Source organism: Macaca nemestrina, chromosome 8 (assembly GCF_043159975.1).
Source record: "Macaca nemestrina isolate mMacNem1 chromosome 8, mMacNem.hap1, whole genome shotgun sequence".
Classification (NCBI taxonomy): domain Eukaryota; kingdom Metazoa; phylum Chordata; class Mammalia; order Primates; family Cercopithecidae; genus Macaca; species Macaca nemestrina.
The window spans coordinates 5670846-5691332 of NC_092132.1; the positions used below are offsets into that span (position 1 = coordinate 5670846).

General features: G+C 54.2%; 1 protein-coding gene across 4 annotated transcripts in view; it reads left to right on the forward strand.

Annotated features, from left to right (window-relative positions):
* Positions 1 to 20487, forward strand: part of LOC105488380 (potassium two pore domain channel subfamily K member 9) — a 108954-nt gene that overhangs the window by 39728 nt on the left and 48739 nt on the right. The window contains exon 1 of one of the 4 annotated variants that reach the window (XM_011752377.2): positions 328 to 3431. The exons of the other annotated variants lie outside the window; for them this stretch is intronic. Coding sequence (XP_011750679.1) covers positions 3278 to 3431 — 154 coding nt within the window. The 5' untranslated portion in view covers positions 328 to 3277. Of the gene's footprint in view, positions 1 to 327; positions 3432 to 20487 lie in introns of those variants that run through there. 4 annotated transcript variants of the gene reach the window in all.

Consider the following 20487-nt stretch of genomic DNA (forward strand, 5'->3'; position numbering starts at 1 on the left):
GCGTCTGCAGAGATTTGGGCTGTGTTTGTTATTGTTTACTGTGCCCTGTCCCCAGAGGTGGAGTCTACAGAGACAGGCAGGTTTCCTTGAGCTGCTGTGAGCTCCACCCAGTTCGAGCTTCCCAGCAGCTTTGTTTACCTACTTAAGCCTCAGCAATGGCGGGCGCCCCTCCCCCAGCCTCGCTGCTGCCTTGCGGGTAGATCACAGACTGCTGTGCTAGCAATGAGGGAGGCTCCGTGGGTGTGGGACCCTCCCGGCCAGGTGTGGGATATGATCTCCTGGTGTGCCTGTTTGCTTAAAGCGCAGTATTGGGGTGGGAGTTACCCGATTTTCCAGGTGTTGTGTGTCTCAGTTCCCCTGGCTAGGAAAAGGGATTCCCTTCCCCCTTGCGCTTCCCAGGTGAGGCAATGCCTCGCCCTGCTTCAGCTCTCGCTGGTCGGGCTGCAGCAGCTGACCAGCACGGATCGTCCGGCACTCCCCAGTGAGATGAACCCAGTACCTCAGTTGAAAATGCAGAAATCACCGGTCTTCTGTGTCGCTCGCGCTGGGAGTTGGAGACTGGAGCTGTTCCTATTCGGCCATCTTGCTCCGCCCCTCCATAACCATATACCTTAATTGAAAAATACTTTATTGCTAAAAAATGCTGACACAGAGACACGAAGTGAGAACATCATGTTGGAAAAATGGTGCCAATAGACTTGCTTGCTGCAGGGTTGCCACAAACTCGATTGATAAGAAACACAGTATCTGCAAAGTATAGTAAAGCAAGGAACGGTAAAAGGCGGTGTGGCTGTGGAGTGAAGCGGATATGCAGCACTGTGCATGGCCCACCTGTGCAATGGTATCTTAATCAGCCATCAGGAATTGTTCTCCTGTGTTGGAGGTGTAGGTTATTTCATTTTTTACCGTTACAAGGAAAGTTGTGAGGACCATTTTTTTTTTTTTTTTTTCTGAGATGGAGTATCACTCTGTTGCCCAGGTTGGAGTGCAGTGGCATGATGTTGGCTCACTGCAACCACCGCCTCCCAGGATCAGGTGATTGTCCTGCCTCAGTCCCCTGAGTAGCTGAGATTACAAGCACGCACCACCACGCCCAGCTAATTTTTGTATTTTTAGTAGAGATGGGGTTTCACCATGTTGGCCAGGCTGGTCTTGAACTTCTGACCTCGTGATCTGCCCACCTCGGCCTCCCAAAGTGCTAGAATTGCAGGTATGAGCCACTGCACCTGGCCGTGAGGACCGATTTTATGCACATTCCTTTCCACACTTGTCCAATTTTCTCCTTAGGATAAATCCCTAGAAGTGCAATGGGAGGGTCACAAACACCTTTTACAAGCCCATTCAGTTCCATCTTGATGGAAGAGGGCTTTAGGGACAGAGCTGCCTGGGCGGCAAGGATGGAGCTAAGCCCAGCAGGCGGCTGGGAGTGCATCCCCTGTGGGAACTGGTCTGATTGATTGGGGGATCAGGGCCAGAATCCCAGCCCACTTGGGTGCTTCTGAGATGGTGTGGCCTTGGGCCACTTTGCGTCCTGGGCATGCAGGTCTGCATCATAGCAATGTTCCCCTTGGGTTGTCTGGTCTGCACCAAGCCTTGTGGGAGCCCTGTGAGAAATGGGCAGGATGGAGGGGCAGGCCTCACCTGGGCAGGGCCTCAGATGCAGCCGTGACAATGCTGCTGTAGGGGACAGGCACTGGAGGAACGATGGCACCATTGCTGAAGGGTGAAACTCAGCCCTCTGGGCCAGGGCAAGGCCAAGGGCATCAGTGTCCAGCTTGGGTCTTATCTTGAGGGGGGCAGGTGCCTTAAGGTTGAAAAATGGATGAGGAAAATGTTAAGCAGAAAGAAATGACAAAAATCAAACCAGATGTTGGTAAAGAGCTGGTGATGTGCCAACTAGTGGATACTGCTAGACATGGATCTAGAGCTTTCCATGCAGCCAAGCACCTTCTCCGTTCAGTCAGCAGGGATTTGAGTACCTGCTGTATGCACAATGCTGGGCTCTGCAGCCTGGGCTCAGCAGCCTGGCCTCAGTAATGGCGTGGTGGCTGCGAGTGCAGAGCCGGGCCTAGGTTCAAGTCCTGACCATGCTGCTCAGTGGCCTGTGAGCTTTTAGTGACTGATGGAGCCTCTTTGTCTCAGTTTCCTTATCTGTAAAAATGGGGATGACCATAGTGTCCTGAGCACTTTTGGAGAGTGCCACCGGACGGCTGACTCATTTAAACCCAACGGGCTCCTGCTAGATATTTGTATTAGCACTTACTAGACAGAAAGCACCTCACACAGCACTGACATAGTGCCGTGCTTAGTACATGGTAATGGGATTACATATTGTGTTCCCCACCCTACACAACAGAATGACTTCCACTCTACAGATGGGGAAACCAAGGCTCAGGGATATTAGGAACTTGCCTCTTGTCACCTGGCCAGTGCACTGGAAAGCCAGGCTTTGCAGCTGTCTCCCTAGTAGGTATTTACTGTGACTCCCCTCTCAGTTCTCTCCTGCTTAGAACAGGGACCTAATTGCCACAGGGCCCATGGCTGGTGACCGGGTAGCTGGGATCAAATCCCAGATGGGACCCACGTTCTTCCCTTACAAGACACAGCTCCGGGGGTGCTTGGCTTGCTTTAGGAGCACTCACTACTTCCCAGGTGCTGTGTGGTGTGCGTTGAGGCATTTAACTCTCTCGAGGTGGTTTTTCGGGCTGAGCTTCTCCGGCTCAGCCACACTGATGACGTTTGTAGGCCAGCAGTGCCAGCTTCACCTGGCAGCAGGGTGGATGGTGCAGGCTCAGCCCTGCCAGACCTACCATGTCGGAAGCTGCATTCTGACAAGACCCCAGGGCACTGTGTACACATTCAAGTATGAGAAGGGCTGGTCTGGACAGCAGGCTGTGGGGTGATCTGACACCAGCCCTTTGTGCATGACCACCTCATTTTACAGAGTTAGCTGTCAGGAGTAGGGTGGTTGGTGAAGAAGCTAAGGTCCACAGAACACCTGTGAAGCTCTTTGGGCAGGTGGGCACAGAGCCAGGGCAAGGTAGACACCTAACAGTTGGCAGAATAATGTCTTCTCCTTCACCCCCACAAAGATGTTCTCAAATCTGTGGCTGTTACCTTCCACAACAAGGGGGAATTAAGGTTGCAGATGGAGCTCAGGTTGCTGATCACCTGAGCTTAAGAAAGGGCGAGGCTCCTGGATCAATCCAGGTGGACCCAATGTGGTATCAGGGTCTTTATAAGAGGGAGGCAGGAGGGTAGAGTCAGGAGAGTGCTGATGATTGAAGCAGAGGTTGGCGGGGTGTGCTGTGAGAAGGACGACAGCCCTGCTTTGAAGACAGAGGAAGGGGTCATCCATGAGCCACGCAGTGCAGAAGCATCTAGAACCCAGAAAAAGCAGGGAGTGACCTCTCCCGGACAGCCCCCGGAAGGTAGGCAGCCCTGCAACCCCTTGATTTTAGCTTAGTGGGGCCCATTGCAACTTCTAACCTCTTGAACTGCAAGAGAAAATGTGTTGTTTTAAGCCACCGAGTTCGTGGCAATTTGTGACGGCAGCTTCAGAAAACTCAAACATGCAGTAGCAACGGCTGTGTGGCTTCCTGGCCCGTTACCTTGTGGAGAATTATACTGGTGCTGGGCCTGCTGTGCTTGTTGTAGAAAGGAGACATCCCCTCCAGACCCCTCAGGTTTGATTTTTTTTTTAATTGCTGGAGGAGGGTCATCTTTCCCTCCCTTCTGCAAAAGCCACGCCGTGGCCCCACCCAGCCCGAGCTCCAGAAATGAAGCCAGAGGGAGCCTCTGCAATGGCTGGAGGAGCTAGCTCTCGGGAACCAGAAGTTCCCAGTGACTGGGGACTCGGGCCAAGGAGAACTGGGCAAGACCCTGGAGGGCCATGACAGCAGTCTGGGATGTGGTCACACGCCTTACGGCTCCCAGCCTGACCAGGCTGGACTTGCTGGTGGTCAGGATATGCCTGTAGAGTGGAGGGGCGGGGTCTGTGCCCTGTCTGTGGTTGGCACCTGACAAATCAAAGGTGATGGCAGTTCCTGGCTGCCAGCTCCTGGTGGCTAAGCCTCTTCTGGACTCTCAATTTGGTGAAACTAGGTTTGTTGGGGGGCTTGAATTTGGGGGAGCATATTTAGGTAATAAAGGAAGCTGGACCTAGCTTGAAATGCAGGCAGCTTGCAGTGATATGTGAAGGCCTGGAGGCTGCGGAGGGGAGAGGAGGCGGGCTCTGGAGGGCTTTGCCCGGCTGGGAAGGCTGGGTGGGCTAGGGCGGGAGACAGAGCAGCTCCCTGGAGCAACAGGACTCATGCTGAAGAGTGGAACCAGCAGGGTTTGCTCTCAAGGAGATTCAGGGCGGGGAAAGGACTGCAGAGAAATCTTTAAACACAGCATACCCATCTTGCAGGTGAGGAGACGAAGGCCCTGAAAGAGGACAGACTTGACCAAGGTCACCCAATGTCAGACATCAGAGCCCTGGTTCCTGCCCCTCCCGGTCAGTCCTGTCTGGGTTCAAATCTTAGCGTATGGCCTTGGACAGGCGGCTTGATCTCTCCCTGCTTCTGTTTCCTCCCCTGTAGGAAAACCGCAAGCCCTCGCAGGGCTCTCCGGAGCGTTAAGGGACTTGGCACAGGGTGTCAGGCCCCGATGTGTTATTTCTCAATTTCTTCTCGTTTCCTTGACTGACTTCACGCTTCCTGTGTAAGAGCTTGTTCCACTTATCTGTGGCTACGTAACAAACATCTCCACCTCCGTGGTGTAAAGCGACAGCAATCGTTTGCTAATGTTCTCTTTCATTTCTGGAGGCTGGCTGGGCTCAGGCAGGCAGTGCTTCCTCGAGGTCTCTCAGGCGGTTGCAGTGACACTGAGTTAAGGCTGGAATTGGCATGAAAGCACCTTCACACACACACACACACACACACACACACACACACACGTGTCTGTTCCTAGGGGGAAAATGTGAATGCCTGGGGATCCCTCTGTCTCTGGTCTCTCTGCAGAGTGTCTTCAGAGTAGCTGGACTCCTGCACAGGTGCGTCCTCAGGGTGAACGAGCGGGCGGGAAGCAATGCTGTCATCACCAAACATCACTGTGGCCTCACTGTCTTTTGCTACAGGGATTGAGGCTAAGGTGGTGGTGTGTGAGGGTCTAGATGGGGTCCAGAGGAGGTGCTCTGTGTTGATGGCGGGGGCCGAGAGCGTGTGACCACCTGTGGTCCCCCCAAAAGGGATGGGAGGAACACGTTTGCTGTGTTGCCCTTGCGCTGACCTGTCTTCCTTTTGTCTCCAGACCTGGACTCTCCCAGGCTTTGATGCTGGGTGGCCTGGGAGGATTCCCCGGGACACTGTGTGCACATGTATGTCGGGCATGTGCACATGTGTGCATGAGGAAGCTTCAGTCCATTTCAGCAGAGGCTTTGGGTGGGTCTCTTCCTCTTCAGACCTACACAGTCTCTCCTTTCCTCCCAGGGAGCATGTTGTGTCTGGGAGATGCCATGGATTACTGACGGGCTCAGAACAGCACCGGGGCACTTTGTGGGGCTGGAGGTTTGCTGCCCTGCTTTGAGAAGCTGGGGGTGAAGGCAGGGGTGCTCCCTTTTACTAAGCCCCTGCACACTAAGGGGCATCTACCGACTGCAGGGTCAGGAAGCTCCTAGCCTGAGATCTGTCCTCCAGCACCCCCGCCGCCCCGCTCCCCTCCTCCCCTCCTCTGCCCCTACCCCACTCCTCCCTTTCCCCTGCACCCCTCTGTCCCCTGCACCCCACTCTGTCCCCTGCACCTCACTAGGAGGGCCAGACTGTGTCTCTTTGATTCCCTGCTAAATCCTCCTGGCCGGCACAGTGTCTGCTCAGGGTGGGCGCTCATGAAATACAGAGTTGGGTTGAAAATGGCTGTGGCTGCCCACCCTGGCTAGACCCTCCCTCAAGGCCAGGAGCAGCTGGAAGAGCAGGGGTTGGGGTATGGCTGACTGAGGCCTTAACCCAGCAGCCTAGGCCTGTCCAGTCTAGACCAGCAGAAGGGTCCAAGCCTGGACCTGGTAGGACCTGGTGCTTGGGGTTAGGCCAGTGGCTGGTGGTGGCACAGAACTTGAGCCTCCTTTTTTTACATGTTCCTGTCTTATGAATACAGTGGCCACTAGGGAGCAGGGTCGATGCCATGTATAGCTCAGCATAAAGAACTCATCCCAGTCCCCTTCTCACACTGCCCTGGCCACCTGTGTGTCCCGTCATCCCCCACCCTGGCCACACCCCACCCCTAGCATGCCAGGCCTTCGGCACATCTGAGTCCCTGCTGTGGCTTTACTTGTAGAGCCCTGGGCAGGAAGGACCCCAGCCTCCCAGCTCACCCCATAGCCCGCTCCTGCCGTCTGCCTGCAGTAGAGTGGGATGTGGGGCCTCAGGAGGAGGGGGAGGCCCAGAGACCCACAGGGAGTGGGACAGCTACAGGATCCTCCTCAAGCAGTGTGGAGAGGCGGGCCCCCGACTGCAGTCAGGCTAGGCAGGCACTGGGGAAGTTCAGTGAAGATCAGCCTAGCCTTGAGGCTGCCTCTGTCCCATCAGCACCACCCTGACCTGAGCCCCTCTCGACACACCTTGGTCCCCAAGCCACTGCTTGAGGACCCACTGTGGACTGTGGACCAGCAGCCAGCAGTCCCTCCCCACAGGAACAGGAGGCTGGCCCTCACAGAGAAAGGGGAGTGAGCCTCTATTCACTTCCTGGGGCTAGGCCTCACCACATCCCACCCAGGTGGGTCAAATGGTCCCCTTTGCAGCCCAGAAATGGACATCCTCAGAGGTCTGGGAGCTTGGTCCCAAAGTGACACAGCCTGCACTTCCTGTGTGTCAGGCTCCAAAGCCAGGCCTCGGCCCTGGAATTGTAGACTCCAGTCTCTGTTGGCCTCTCCTGGGACCTCCCTTGAAACTCCAAGTTCCCTGGAGCTGGGTCATCAGCCTGGGCTGGTGCTGGGGGCTGGATGATGGGGCACTTAGGACACCTTGTTCCAGGCGATTCTTATCACTGGGAAGCTGAGGCCCCAGAGGGGAGGGCATGCCCTTCCTGTGGACCCTGCCTGCTTCCCAGGGCTGTGGTGAGGGCAAGCCTGGGAGGGGACACCCACGACCCTACTTTGGGTACTTTGGGCCATTTCTAAACAGCTGGGATGGGAAGAGCCCTGAGCCATGGCCAGCGTTGACCACCTGAAAGTGCTGGGGGTCTGAGCCTGCAGCCCCTGACTGACCACCTGGAAAATGGAAATGGCCCAAAGCGCTGAGTTGGGGTGGGGGGGATCCCCACACTGGGATGTAAGCTCTGTGTGGGTGGAGACTGGGATGTGGGGCATATGGTGTGTCACACAGCAAGAGGCACATGGCCCAATTCAGCGTCTTCAGTGTCTAAGACTGGGTCAGCACGGAGTAGAAGCTCTCTACCTTGTCTGCATGATCGGACCCCACTGCAGCGACTTTGGCCTGGGAGTGGCTGGAGAGCTGGTGCCCTGATATCCAGCCCCACTGGGTTTGAGGCCTGGCTTTGCCACTTTCTCAAGCGAGCCTCAGGAAAGTTATTTTGAGTTGGGCATTTTCACTGCTTTTCTGTCAATGATGTACAGCGGTGCTGGTGCCTGTCACAAGCTGGGGGTTGAGGATGCTCCCCTGGCCAGAGGACAGGGGAAATAAGGGCTTTCAAAGTGGAAGAAACTGGGCTCCTCTACCAGCTAGCTCTCAGGCCTCCTTAGGCAGATGACGTGACCTCTCTGAGCTTTAATTTTCCCATCTGGAAAATGGGAATGGTTGCAAGACACATCTTCTCATAACAACCTGTCCAGGAGGGGCTGTCTCCTGGGCTAAGTCCTTTAATGACAGCCAGTATGCATTATTGTTAATCAATAAATGCTTGTTGACTCAATGAAAAGCACATCTATGTCAGTTTTATCCAGACTTTTTTTTTTAAAGACAGGGTCTCCCTCTGTTGCCCAGGCTGGATTGCAGTGGTACAATCTTGGCTCACTGCAACCTCTGCCTCCTGGATTCAAGTGATTCTCCTGCCTCAGCCTCTTGGGTAGCTGGGATTATAGGTCTGTACCACCACTGCCTGGCTCATTTTTGTATTTTATTTATTTATTTATTTATTTTTAGCGGAGACAGGGTTTCACCACGTTGGTCAGGCTGGTCTCGAACTCCCAACCTCAGGTGATCCGCCCACCTCGGCCTCCCAAAGTACTGGGACTACAGGTGTGAGCCACCATGCCGGGCCTATCCTATTTTTAATGCATTGTGTGGAGGAATGGGGCGGGGGGCCCATCATCAGTCTTCATTGTGGGCTGTTATTACAGGGGGCTTCTGCTGCCTGTGAAGGGGTGCTCTAAGTGCTTTTTAGAGGCTCTTTCACTTAATCAATATAATATTCCAGAGAGGTTGAGGCTCAACATGTACCTTCTGAAATGTGCCCGGGGTCACAGAAAAATAAGCAAACAAATACAATAGTTCTGACCAGCTATTTTACTGAATAGGCAACGCATTTACATAGTTCTTCTGTGGAGACAGAATCTGAAGGTGCTCCTTAAGACTCCCACCCTACTCTGTTCTTTCCATCCCATCTCCATCCCTCCCACTTTTTCCTGTTATCACAAATAGGAGATTGTTTTAAAAATCAATATATTGTTTCTGGTATACACACAAATATATATAATCCTATCCCCCCTTTCTTGCACGAAAGGCAGTATTCTTGATCATTGTTCTGTCTCTTGCTTTTTCTTATAAAAATAGGCTGGGTGTGGTAGCTCACACCTGTAATCCCAGCACTTTGGGAGGCCGAGGCAGGCGGATCATGAGATCAGGAGATTGAGACCATCCTGCCTAACACAGTGAAACCCTGTCTCTACTAAAAATACGAAAAAAGAAAATTAGCCGGGCGTGGTGGCGGGCACCTGTAGTCCCAGCTACTCGGGCAGCTGAGGCAGGAGAATGGCATGAACCCGGGAGGTAGAGCTTGCAGTGAGCTGAGATTGCACCACTGCACTCCAGCCTGGGCGACAGAGCGAGACTCCGTCTCAATGATAACAACAATAATAAAAATAAAATAAAATCCCAGAGATCTTTCCATACCAATACAGGGAGTAGGGTCCAAGCCAGAGAGAGGTCAGGGGTCTAAAACCTGCTGCTAGAGGGTGGGGGAGGGGAGTATTCTCTATTTTTAATCAATATGTCTGAGGCAAAGGACAAAGAGAAGAGGGAAAGTCAGCCTGAACCCTCAGTCCTAGGCATGAGCTTTGTTTCAAATATTTGAAGGCGGCTCTTGTAGTGGGTAGGGAAAGCCTTGGGTCAGGTCTCAGGGGGTCAGGACTCCAGCCTGGAGCCACCCCTAGCAAGCAGGGGACCTTTACCAAGTCCCTGACAGCGGCCAAGAGTCAGGGTCACATCCACGCAGGTGTTTAGGTCCCAGAGCGGTTTCTTGCCTATGAATTCATTTGATACTCACAAGGCCCTGAAGACTTAGTGGCTTGACACAGGCTGTTTCTTCCTCCTAGAATGCCTTTCTGGCTAACTTGTCTTTCCCCCCAACTTGAATTTTTGTATTCACACTTACCTCTGATCGCAGACCCTCTGGGAGCTTTCCTGGGGTGCCCCTTCCACAACTGCCTCAGCAAACCTTAGTCCTCCCCGTGTACCCTGAGCCACAGCAGTGGTCAGCACCTCGGACAGCGCCCGCGGGCAGGTGGACTCTAGAGGCCAGGTCCCAGGGCAGTGACAGACTCAGGACGTGGGCACGGAACAGCCCAGAAGGAGAGCCACTTCGTTTCCTGGACAGTGGCCCTGCACTTGGGGGCAGTGTGACTGTGGGGAAGTCCAGGCCTGACAGCTGCAAAGCTGGGGCTCTGGAGTCCGCCGGTTTCACAGAGCTGGTCCCTGGACACATCTGGTTTGTGAGAATAGCATCCAGAACCCAGATCTTGCTTCTTGGTGGGCGTGACTGAACCCCGGAAGGCAGGGGCTGGACTGGGCTCTCCCCTCCCTGGTATCTCTTGCACAGTGGAGGTAGTGAGGCTTGGATTGAGGGGGAGCTGCAGAAAAGGAAAGGGGTACCAGTAGCCAGGGACTTGCTGGGCAGCAGGGAAGTCAGGTGTGGCCTGTGTAGCCTGAGGCTGCCATCCGGCTTCCTTGTGTTCAGCAACGTTGTGGGGCATTCTGGAGGAAAGAGCTGGGGGCGGGCCTCCAGGTGGGTCCAGCCATGGGGCTTTGGGATGGGTGCACCTTCCCTGCTCAGCTTTTCCAACAGAGGTGGTTCCCCCATGACTTATAGCATCCACTAGGTGGTCTCTGCCCCTGGTTGCAGTGCTCACGGGGCTCCCCTCTGCCCTTAGGGCCTGTGGGTGGTAATAGCTGCCCCCTGCTAGCCCCTTGTGTCTCACTGCCCTACTTGGTGCCCTCAACCTCTCCTTGCCTCTGCAAACTCTCTCTTCATTGAAGACAAGAGTTTTTGCCCTGATTTGATCCATCTGAGTGGATGCCATGACCTGTTTCATGCCATGACCCTGACCTGAGACAGCCAAGGACTTGAGATTTTATTCTAAACCCAACAGGAAACCACAGCCCATGTGTCTGCGTCTCCACCAACCCCACTATGGCATCTCCTCTGCCTGTCCTGTGGGGGAGACCTGCCATGAGACAGGGAGAATCCTGGGAGCAGGGGCCAGCCACGTTCTCTGCCTTGATGGGGGTGGGGACCACTGGGATAGAGGTGAGTCCCGGAGAGACCTCCCTACCCACCAGGGTGATAATGTCCCTCCTCTGTGAGGAAACAGGAAGTTAGTTCATGCAAAGCTTTTATGAATAAAATGGCCTCTTTAGTAGTAACCATGTGGTGCAGCTTAGCAATGATCTCCCTTCTGTATGTGGGGAAAGGGAGTGTCCCAGTCAACGTCCTATGCTCAGATCCATCCATCCCCTACTTCTCCTGCAATGTATGGTGGGAAACTGTTTCTTAGGCTCTATCGCTCTCTGGCTCTGGGGGTTTTAGCTCAGGGAACCAGTGCTGGAAGCTCACAGGACAGGATGATAAGATCCACAGGCAGACAGGGTGCACTGTGATGCCCCTGGCAGCTGCCACAGGTCCTCCATGGCTGCTGTTGTGGCCAGGTGACCTGATCCTGACTTGCCTTCTCCCACTGCCTAAGGGTGAAGGCAGCTTCCTATGCTGTCCTCATCACCTCCGTGACTAATGTTCTGAATTGAGTTCCCTCTGTTCTAAATTGTCTCAAGTGGTGGTGGTTTTCTGGCCAGACCCCGTGAGAAGTTAAGCTCGGAGAGGTTCAGCAACCCACCCAAGGTCACACAGCTAGTTAGGGGCACCAGGATGCTTGATTCCAATCCTGGCTCAAGCTAGCACCTGCCTTCCCACCACTCTCACTTCCCCAAGAGAGACAAGTGGAGGCTTCCTGAGGCCAGCAAAGCTGGAGCTGAGCCTCAAAGGAAGAGCTGGATTCAACCAGGTAGACCAGGCAGGAGAATGGGTGGTTCCTGTTGGAGGACATAGTACCTGCAAAGGTGTGGAGGGGGCAAGTGGTGGGTTTGGAATGGATACTGAGGCCAAGGGGCTGCAGGGTCGGTGAAGCTGCACTGGGGAGGGCTGAGCCTGCAAGGGAGAGCCCTATCTTGGGAGGGTGAGCAGGGCCAGGGCAGGATCTGATTTGTGTTGGAGAAGATGATTCTTGTTGTGGATGGTATGGCCTGTGGGGCCAAGAGTGACCCCAGGGAGGCCCTGAGAGGCTGTGGTCTCTGTCCAGGTGAGAGATCACGGTGGCCTGGGCCAGGCTTCTGCATGGAAACTAGGAGAAACTGCAGGCCTAGGAGACAACCATGGTCACTGAAGAAGCATTTGTGGCATAGATGGGGCACTGCGTGGGGTTGAGCTCCTCCGAAATTTGGTGTAAAGAAGAAAATCATCAGTCATTTCCAGGGAAGCAGTTAGGGAAGGTTGGGGCAAATGGATGGCTTCCCGGGGCCAGTGTCATCTGACAAGCTTCAGCATTCCAAGCTGCTCACTCCTCTGTCTGCACCTGGCCGGTCCTGTCTACAGATTTTGAGGGAGAGGCAAAGCGTGCCCAGGACAGTGGGGAAGGGCACTCCGGGCTGAGGGAGCGGTGTGGGGAAGACCCAGAAGTGGTAAGAGCTTGCTGCATCTGGACAGCAGGGGTGTCCGAGAGCACAGGACCTCAGGAGCATGTGGGCTGGAGGGGCCAAAGAGTTAGTGGCCCAGGCTGAGCCCCAGCTGGATGGGCTCTCTGCTCAGGCTGCTCTTGGCTTTTTATACTTTTTTTCTTCCTGGTACTCCTGAGGACCAAGCTGCTTGCAGGGAGGGCCTGACAGCTGCCACTCAGGTCTGGGCACTAGGTGGGGTGTATTTACCTGCACCTGGGGGCATCAGCCTGTACCCCAACCTGGCTCATACATACCTCCTTTGCTGCTCCCATGAGGAGGGGTGACAGAGGGAGTACAGAATTGTTTGAATGTCCCGGAGCTTCATGGCTGAGTGTACATTAGAGGGCCACCCTGCTTGTCCCAGCCTCTGTCTGACTTGAACTTCACCTGACCCCTGCAGGGGCAGAGCTCTTCTTCCCATTGTACAGAGGAGGAAGCTGAGGCTTGGGGGGCTCCAGGGATGTTCCCAAGGCTGCACGGCATTGCTCTGTCTCCCCCTTGCTGTAGGCAGAAATCCTCTCTTAAATCCTGTCTTCTCTCCCAGGAAGCCTTCCCTGATGATCTAGGGGTCCACGTCCACTTTCTTCCTCTGGCTCTGATTGGCAGAGCCCCTGAGTGGGGAGAGCCCAGGGGTGTGGGAGGAGCCCAGTTTGGAGTTGGCCACATCTGCTTGGAGTCAGACATGTGAGACCTTAAGGAGTCACTGCCCCTCTCTGAACCTCAGTTTACTCAGCTAAGAAATGGGGATTTCTCACAAGGTGGCTGTGGGACTCGTCCCCCATCCAGAGCTGGGTACCACTCAGCTTCCTGCCTCCCTCCTGGGGCGGCACTGCCCTTGGTGTTCTTTCACCTGGACCTGATGGGGGTCACAGCCTCCCATGCCCCTTCCTCCCCCAGCCCCAGCTCAGAGCTCCAGAAAATCTGCCTAGTCAGGTTTGAATGGGAGAGAGCCAGCCAGCCAGCATGTCTGGGTGGCGAGAAAGGCTATTTTGGGAACAAGCCGGGGAAGGAGTGTTTTGTTTTGTTTGCTCCTCGTGATTACAAGAGGTGGCAGAGTCCTGCTCCTGCTCTTGGGCACTGAGTGAGGTCTGGGTGAGGGATGGGGAGGGAAGGAGGGATGCACTTCTCTGAGATGGACTGTCAGGCTTCTTGACAACCCGAGGCCACATGGGTCTGCAGCCTGACCCCATTCCCTCGTCACTGTCAGCTTGGTCCCAAGCAGTATCTGAGGGAGGGGAGTGGGGGCGAGGAGCCTGGAGAAACCAGGCCATTTGGATCTCGACACCAGACTTTTATCTCCAGCTCTGCCACCTAAACCAGCGCCCACCCCCTGCCATCCATCTCTGTGCACTGGAACTGTGTCTTTAGCTGACCACCTATCCATCGTGCATTTGTCCATCCATCACCCATCTTTCCATTCACTGCCCCCTGCAGCCGTTCTCTCGCCCATTTATCTGCCCACTCTAGCCGCCCTCCTCTGCACCCACCCAGCCATCCTCTAGCCCCAGCAGCCCACTGCAGCTGATGCCACAAGGTGTCTGCACATCTCGAGCTAGGCCCCGGGGTAGCATGGTGATCAAGCCGCTGATGTGCCTTCCCCCGCCCAGAGGCTATGAGTAAGCAACCAGTGTGGCATGTAATGCGTGTCTTCGTGGATCTTACAGTATCCTCAGGTGCCTGGAAGGATTAGCACAGGGAACTGCGTAGGGACCCACATGAAAGGCTCCTGGAGAAGGTGACAGTTCAACTGTGGCCTGGGGGCTACCGCAGAATCTGCCTGTCATCTACCTGAGGGAAGAGCCTCACGGGGGCTTTGAGGTGGGGAGGGGTCTGTTGTCTGGTTGTGGGGATCAGCCAGAAAGCCAGAGGGTCTGGAGCTCAGGAACGGGGTGGGGACGGGTCAGACAATACCAGGGCCTGAGCGGTCAGGGCATCTGCTCCTTGGCTGTGGTCCTTGGAAGGCCTGGCAGGGTCTGGCCGCGCTCCGAGGCCAGTGTCCTGTTCAGCATCTCTGCTCTTTGACCAGGCAGAGCCATCTCCAGACAAAAGGGGCCGAACGCTGCAGGTCACCAGGGCACCCAGCGATCTGGCAGCTTGCGTTTTCCATGTTAATATTAAAAACTCTCCCCAGAGCCTTCGCTGGATATACAGGCAGAAAATTCAGACAAACCTCAGCTATTCCTCGGTGATTCTCAGTCTTATTTACAGTTTTCTTTTTCCTTAAATAACAGCATCGTTCTTTTCCTAACTGGAAAGCTCTGTTCCTGAGGCAATTGACTTAACAAGGTCCTAGGCAGGTGATGGGGTCAGAGTCCAGGCTGAGCACCCACTTGTGTGGCCCCTGAGCCACGGACTTGCCCCCCCGGGCCTCTACTTCCCCTGGGTGGAAGAAAGGAACATGGGCCTTAGCTCCAGCCCCTTCTGCTCTGAGGCTCTGGGGTTTAGGGACTTGGAATTGGTGAGGTCCCTGGCTGCCCCAAGCAAAATTCCTGGGAGGGTGTTGCCCGAGAGCTAAGCTGGCTGGTGGGAGGAGTGAGCTCCGCGTGGGCCTCTGGACAGTGTGGAAGATGGATTTTTCTTGAGCTGATAATGCCGCCTCCTGTTTGTAGAGCGATTTATGGGTTTTGAAAGCACTTTCCCTTGTGTTGTCTGATTTGCGTTTGAATATCTATTAAACAAGTGTTTGCATATAGCAGGCAGTGGGAGCCTGGTCCAGGCCCTTGGGGTGAGGGAGGGGGTGGGGCTGGACCCGTTCCCCTCCAGGGCTCAAATTCCCATGAAGCATCTCAGCCACACCCCGGAGCTGTTGGAGAGAATAAGAGGAAAGGGGGTTCTCTGTTGGGGGAGTCCTGAGTGCAGACACTGGAACGATGGACCTAGAAATTGGGCGGAGGCTCTCTTGCAGGGGCTTGGGGAGGGACTAGATCAGGCAGGCACTCCAGGTAGGGGACCTCAGTTTTGCTTAGGCTTAAGCAAATACGTCACAAAGAAATTTTAGGTACTGTTTTGATTATGTTATGATAAAGCCAAGTGTGTGTAAATATATTCATAACATTTTCTATTCCTGGCCATATATCTGTGGCATCTTATCATAAAATTCATTTAAAAAGAGGGCTCTCGGCCATTTGGAATTTCAGTCTGGAACCAGAGGCTGACAGGGCTGGTGGCATCCGTGATGCTTCTTCAGCCTCACAGTAAACCCCTGAGCAGCTGGACTGGGCCTGGCTCTGACCCTGTCAAATTCACAGCCTGGTAGCATTTGGGGAGTGCTGGGGTGCTGGCATGGGGCGGAAGGGGGGCCTCTACGCGGTGCATCATTAGGGACAGCAGCAAATTGTCAGCACTGCACACAATGCTTGTGCATGCACCAGCCCCCGACCCCAAGATGGTGAATTCTGACTTCAGGACAGGGGAGGATGGAGCTCTTGTAGGAAGCTGGGACCATGATCCTGCCCCTGTCTGGCCCCTGCAGCTTCAGCGGCTGAGGGCCCCCAGAATTTAGGCCCTAGGAGCGTGCCACCTGCCAAGGGGTGCTCCCGCAGGTGGTAGCTGACAGCGTTTGGCTGCATGGTGCTCTGTGTATTTGTGGACCCATAAAATATTAAAAAATCATCACGCAGCACTTTTTCTCCTGAAAGGCCTTTAAGGTCCGTATTTCCCCCATTTGGAAGGCAGAGCAAATAACCATTGAATCAGCCTTCAGCTCCCAGCAGGAAAATCCAGCCCTTGGAGGAGTGCCAGGGCAGGCTGGCTGCCCCCATCCCCAGAGCATGGGCGGAAGGCCCCTCTGCTTACAGGGAGGGGGTGCAGGTACGAGGCAGAGAGGGAAGGACCCCACATGCATGCCCACAGCCCCCCATATGTGCCTTAGGATGCCCAGGTGTTGCTCCTTCAACACCTTAGCAGAGAACAAGGACACAGAATCCCAGAGCCATGATGGGCTCAGGCGTGAGCACTGCACTTGGAGTCAGCAGACCTGGAAGAGAATCTTCTTGGAGCACGGTCTTGGGGAAACCAGTTCCTAGTCGACGCTTGTGTGGGATTCAGGGTTGTCGGGACCACCTGTCTGCTGGGAGGGAGGGCTCGGCGTCTTGTGGAAGCACTGGGATGAGTGTTTTCTGTTGTCTCTGCTGTGCTATCTCTATAATCTCTGCCAGCTGGGGATCCTGTGCCCCAGCTCTTCGGAGTGTTGAAAGGAGGACATTTGAGACTCAGGCTTGTAACACAAGGCATTCACAAGATGGGGAAGTTCAGGAGGAGATCACATTTCAGGTCCTTATGGCTCCAGGTGCATAAAGAATGTCAGCCAGCCAAGGGTGGGAGGTCAGGTGCTTCTCATTGCAGCAGGGAGGACTGGGTGAGTCTCCCTAGGACTCAGACCACAGCATTTGGTACCCACTCCAGATCTGGAGATAATGACTCCAGATCAAAGAGTCCCTTAGAGCAATAGCAGGGAAGGACTTGGGTCAGGGGGAATATAGCAATCCTGTATAATTGTGTCGGCAATATTGGCTTTATTTTAGCAATAGCATGATTCCTCCTATTCTCCAACACATGAGAATTTCAACAAATATTTATTTTAAACCCCAACCCCAGTACTCTTCCTCTAATTAGTCTTCTTCTGGCAGCAGCTGGGAAGTCAGCCCAATTCGGCCTCCATCCTTGACTCCCGTCCATCCGCTACAGAAGGTCCAACACCAGTCTCACCCTACTCCATTCTAGCACAATAGTTATTGCAGGGGTTTTTCTACTTATCAGGTTCCACCCTTCAATAGAAAACAATGCTCCAAACCCTCACATTATGTCGAGGAGCTATCACCACTCTACTCACAGCAATCTGCACCCTAGGTGTGATTGATGACTTTGTCCCCTCCTGTGACTACAGGGGGAGGAGCCACAGGTGGCCAGGTGTGGTTGCTGTGCCCATCTGTGGTCAGGGGGTGGGACTGTGATCAGCAGCCTCCACCAGGACCAAGAATAGGAGGATATGTGGGGGTAGGGGGACTCCCACAGGTGGAGGAGCAGTGCTGCGTGGGACACATGCTCATGTTTCTGACCGTGCAGGTTGAATGCATCTTCAAGGTGCCTTTGCTCCAGCCCCACCAGGCATGTGAACTGCTAGAGGGAAGTTTCTAGGTCTTAGGCTTACAGCCGGGAAGAAGCAGAAGGGGATGGAAAATGCACTCCATGACCTGCAGCCTAGTACTCTTCTGCATCCGCCCCGATGTTCTGGGACTTTCAGCATTCATAGGAGCAAATATTCTCAGGGTTGGGAGGGGCTCTGAGGGCCTCCCAGGCTCATTCTGAACCATGGCAACATCACTTCCGAGGGTGTCTAGGGGCTGGGGGCCTCTGCTCCAGAATCCCCGAATGAGGATGGCCAGGCTCAGCTCCCTGAAGGCCATGGGGCTGCCGCTTCTCTCCCACGTGCTGCCTTCCCCGCCAGGCGGAGCACCTGCAGCCACATCTTGAGAACACTTCTCATTTCTCAGGGGTGTGTGGCTGTCGGAATTTCCTCTGGTGCAGATGTAAACTTCCGTCTCTATCCGATTCAGTGCCAGCCATTGCCTGCACAGGAGTCAGATGCTCTGGGACCCTGGCGTGGAGAGGGGAGAGGGTCCCTGTGTGCACCTTCCTTCCCCCTCCTTGGGGTCTACTTCCTCAGGTAGCGGGGGACACGGGGAGGAGGGAGGAGGGAGAGGAGCAGCAGCCAGACACCCAGGTGCACACAGGGGACCCAGTTCTGCTCAGCTCCTGTCCCCATCCTGAGTCGGTGCCCACCCTCAGGTTCTTTGTTGCTCTGTTCGTCATCATAGTAGGTGCTTAATAAACCCCTGTGTGTGCCAGGTCGATGCGTGTTCAGGGTGAGATGTGACGGAGGCTCGCAGGGATGGGAATGTTGCCAGTAACTCCGAGCTGTGCAGTAACGTGAGTGAGCTAAGGCTCTGCCGGGTTAGCAGAAGGCGCTCCCACCTCACCCCTACAGTCTGTTCTTCAAACAGCAGCCAGCGTGATCCCTTGAAAATCCACCCCAGATGCTCTGCTTTGGATCTTACTCTGGGGGAGATGAGAAGCCCCAGGAGAGTTTTGAGCCAAGTTCTTCCCACAGCCACAGGCCCCACATGATCTTAACTTGGCTGGCATTCCTGGGAGGCTCTCTTGCCACAGGGCCTTTGCACCTGCCACTTCTTTTCCCCCAGGTAGCTGCCTGGCTTGCTCCCCCACTGCCTTCAGGGAGATGACACAGAAGGGTCTTCCCTAGGTGTCCCTCCCACACCTACCTCTTTCCTTGGGGAGTGCAGAATTCCTGCTCCTCCTTGTCCAAGGAGCCTCTGCTCCAGCATTAATTGCCTTTCGGGCAGTACCACTTTGTTCTTTGCCGTATCCCCAGACCTAAGAACATGTTAGGTGCTCAGTAAATACTCTTCAAATGAATGATTAAGGCAGAGAGGTTAAGCAATTTTTCCCCCAGGGTTACACAGCTGAGAAGTGGTAGGGCTGGGATTGGAAGCCAGGCATTGCTGCCCTGGAGCCACACCCTGTTGTCTTGCAGGTACTGGGGAGCCATTGAAGGCTTTTGAGCAGGGGAGTGCATCTGTTGCACAGTGCAGGAGGAAGGACTCAGGAGTGGGAGTAGACCGGGCATGGAAAGACCATATCCAGGCATGTGGCTATCCCAGGGGAGGGTGGTAAGGTCCACAGTAGGCAAGGCAGAGGCAGGGACCCAGTGAGGGACAGCATGTGTGCAAGGCACATCTCGGGGTGACTTTAACCCAACCCGATGATTCTGATTTTGCTAAATCCTTCCTCGTTCTACACCCCCAGTGTCCACTTGCAGCCAGCCCCCAAATCAACAGGTCCACGCTCACCTCTGGAGCCTCCCGGTGCCCCAGGCTTCAGGGCTTACATAATTAAACACACACTTTTGATGCGCCACTCAGGCCAATTTTCCAGATCTCATCTACTTGAAAATCCTGTCATTTTTCCACCAGCTGAGTTACTGTGAAAAAGGATAATTTAACCGGAGTCCATCCATCTTCAGTGAAAGTGAGCAATTCTGGCCCGTCTGTAGTTGAAGGTCCTGAAATATGGAGCAAATGGTGTGGGAGGGGAGGCCACAGCATCGGGGATGGAGAGAAGGCTCCTGGGAGGATAAATATTAGCTCTGCATTCTTGGGCTGGGTTGGGTTTGGTTTTGAAAGAGTGCTCATAGAAGTGAATTATGAAAATCAACAGAAGTAATTTATTAGGTGTCCAGTCGCTTTCTTCCCCTTCGTGTGCTAAGATGATTACCTGTCACAGGGAAGATGTAAGCTGCAGGTTAAAATCCAGGAAAGGCAGTGGGGGGATGGGAGCGACACCCCATCCAGCCCTGAGGCTGCACTCCAGCCCTCATCTGCCCACGGCACGTATCATTGGCGGCTGGTACTACCCAGTGCCAGCCGACTCTGCCCATAAGAGTCCAGGGGCCTGGTGGTGGGCTCTTTGAGGGCAGGGGCCACGTCCTTACCCATCTGTCAGCTGGGGAAGCATTTGCTACTAGTTAATCTCACTTGCACCAGGCTCTAGGCTGAGACACAGCTGCTCAGTGACGGGGCTGGGTTTTATGATCAATAGTCAGGGACTGGCGAGTTCCTGAATGTGTGTGCTGGGCTAGTGGCCCATTCTCAGTCCAGAGGGACAGGAGGCAGGCTGGAGGGCCACATCAGGGTGACGTGGCAGCCATCACCATCTTGCATGGGTTGTTGCAATAGCCTCCCCTCATTTTAATTGAGGTAGAATACGCTTTACAAAATTAACGATTTTAAAGTGTACAATTCGGTGGCATTTAGGATATTCAGTGTCTTGCAACCATCACCTCTGTGTAGTTCCAAAACAGCATTTTTTTTTTACTCCAAAATGATACCCCATTCCCAGTAGCAGTCACTCCCATTCCCTCCTCCCCAGCCCCTGGTGACCAGTGATCCACTATCTGTCTCTGTGGATTTGCCTAGTGTGGACATTTCCTATCAGTGGAATCCTGTGCTAGGCGACCTTTTGTGTGTGGCTTTCTTCACTGAGCATTAGGTTTTCAAGGCTCATCCATGTTGCAGTGTGTCCGTACCTCCTTCCTTTTTATGATTACATGATATTCCATTGTAGGGATAAACTTCCATGTCTTATTTGAAGGAGATGGGTTTTTTCCACCTTTCGGCTAGTGTGCTGCTATGCACGTTGGTGGACAAGTGTGTGTTTGACTCCTGTTTCCCATTCCTTTGGGCATATTCCTAGGAATGGGATTGCTGGGTCA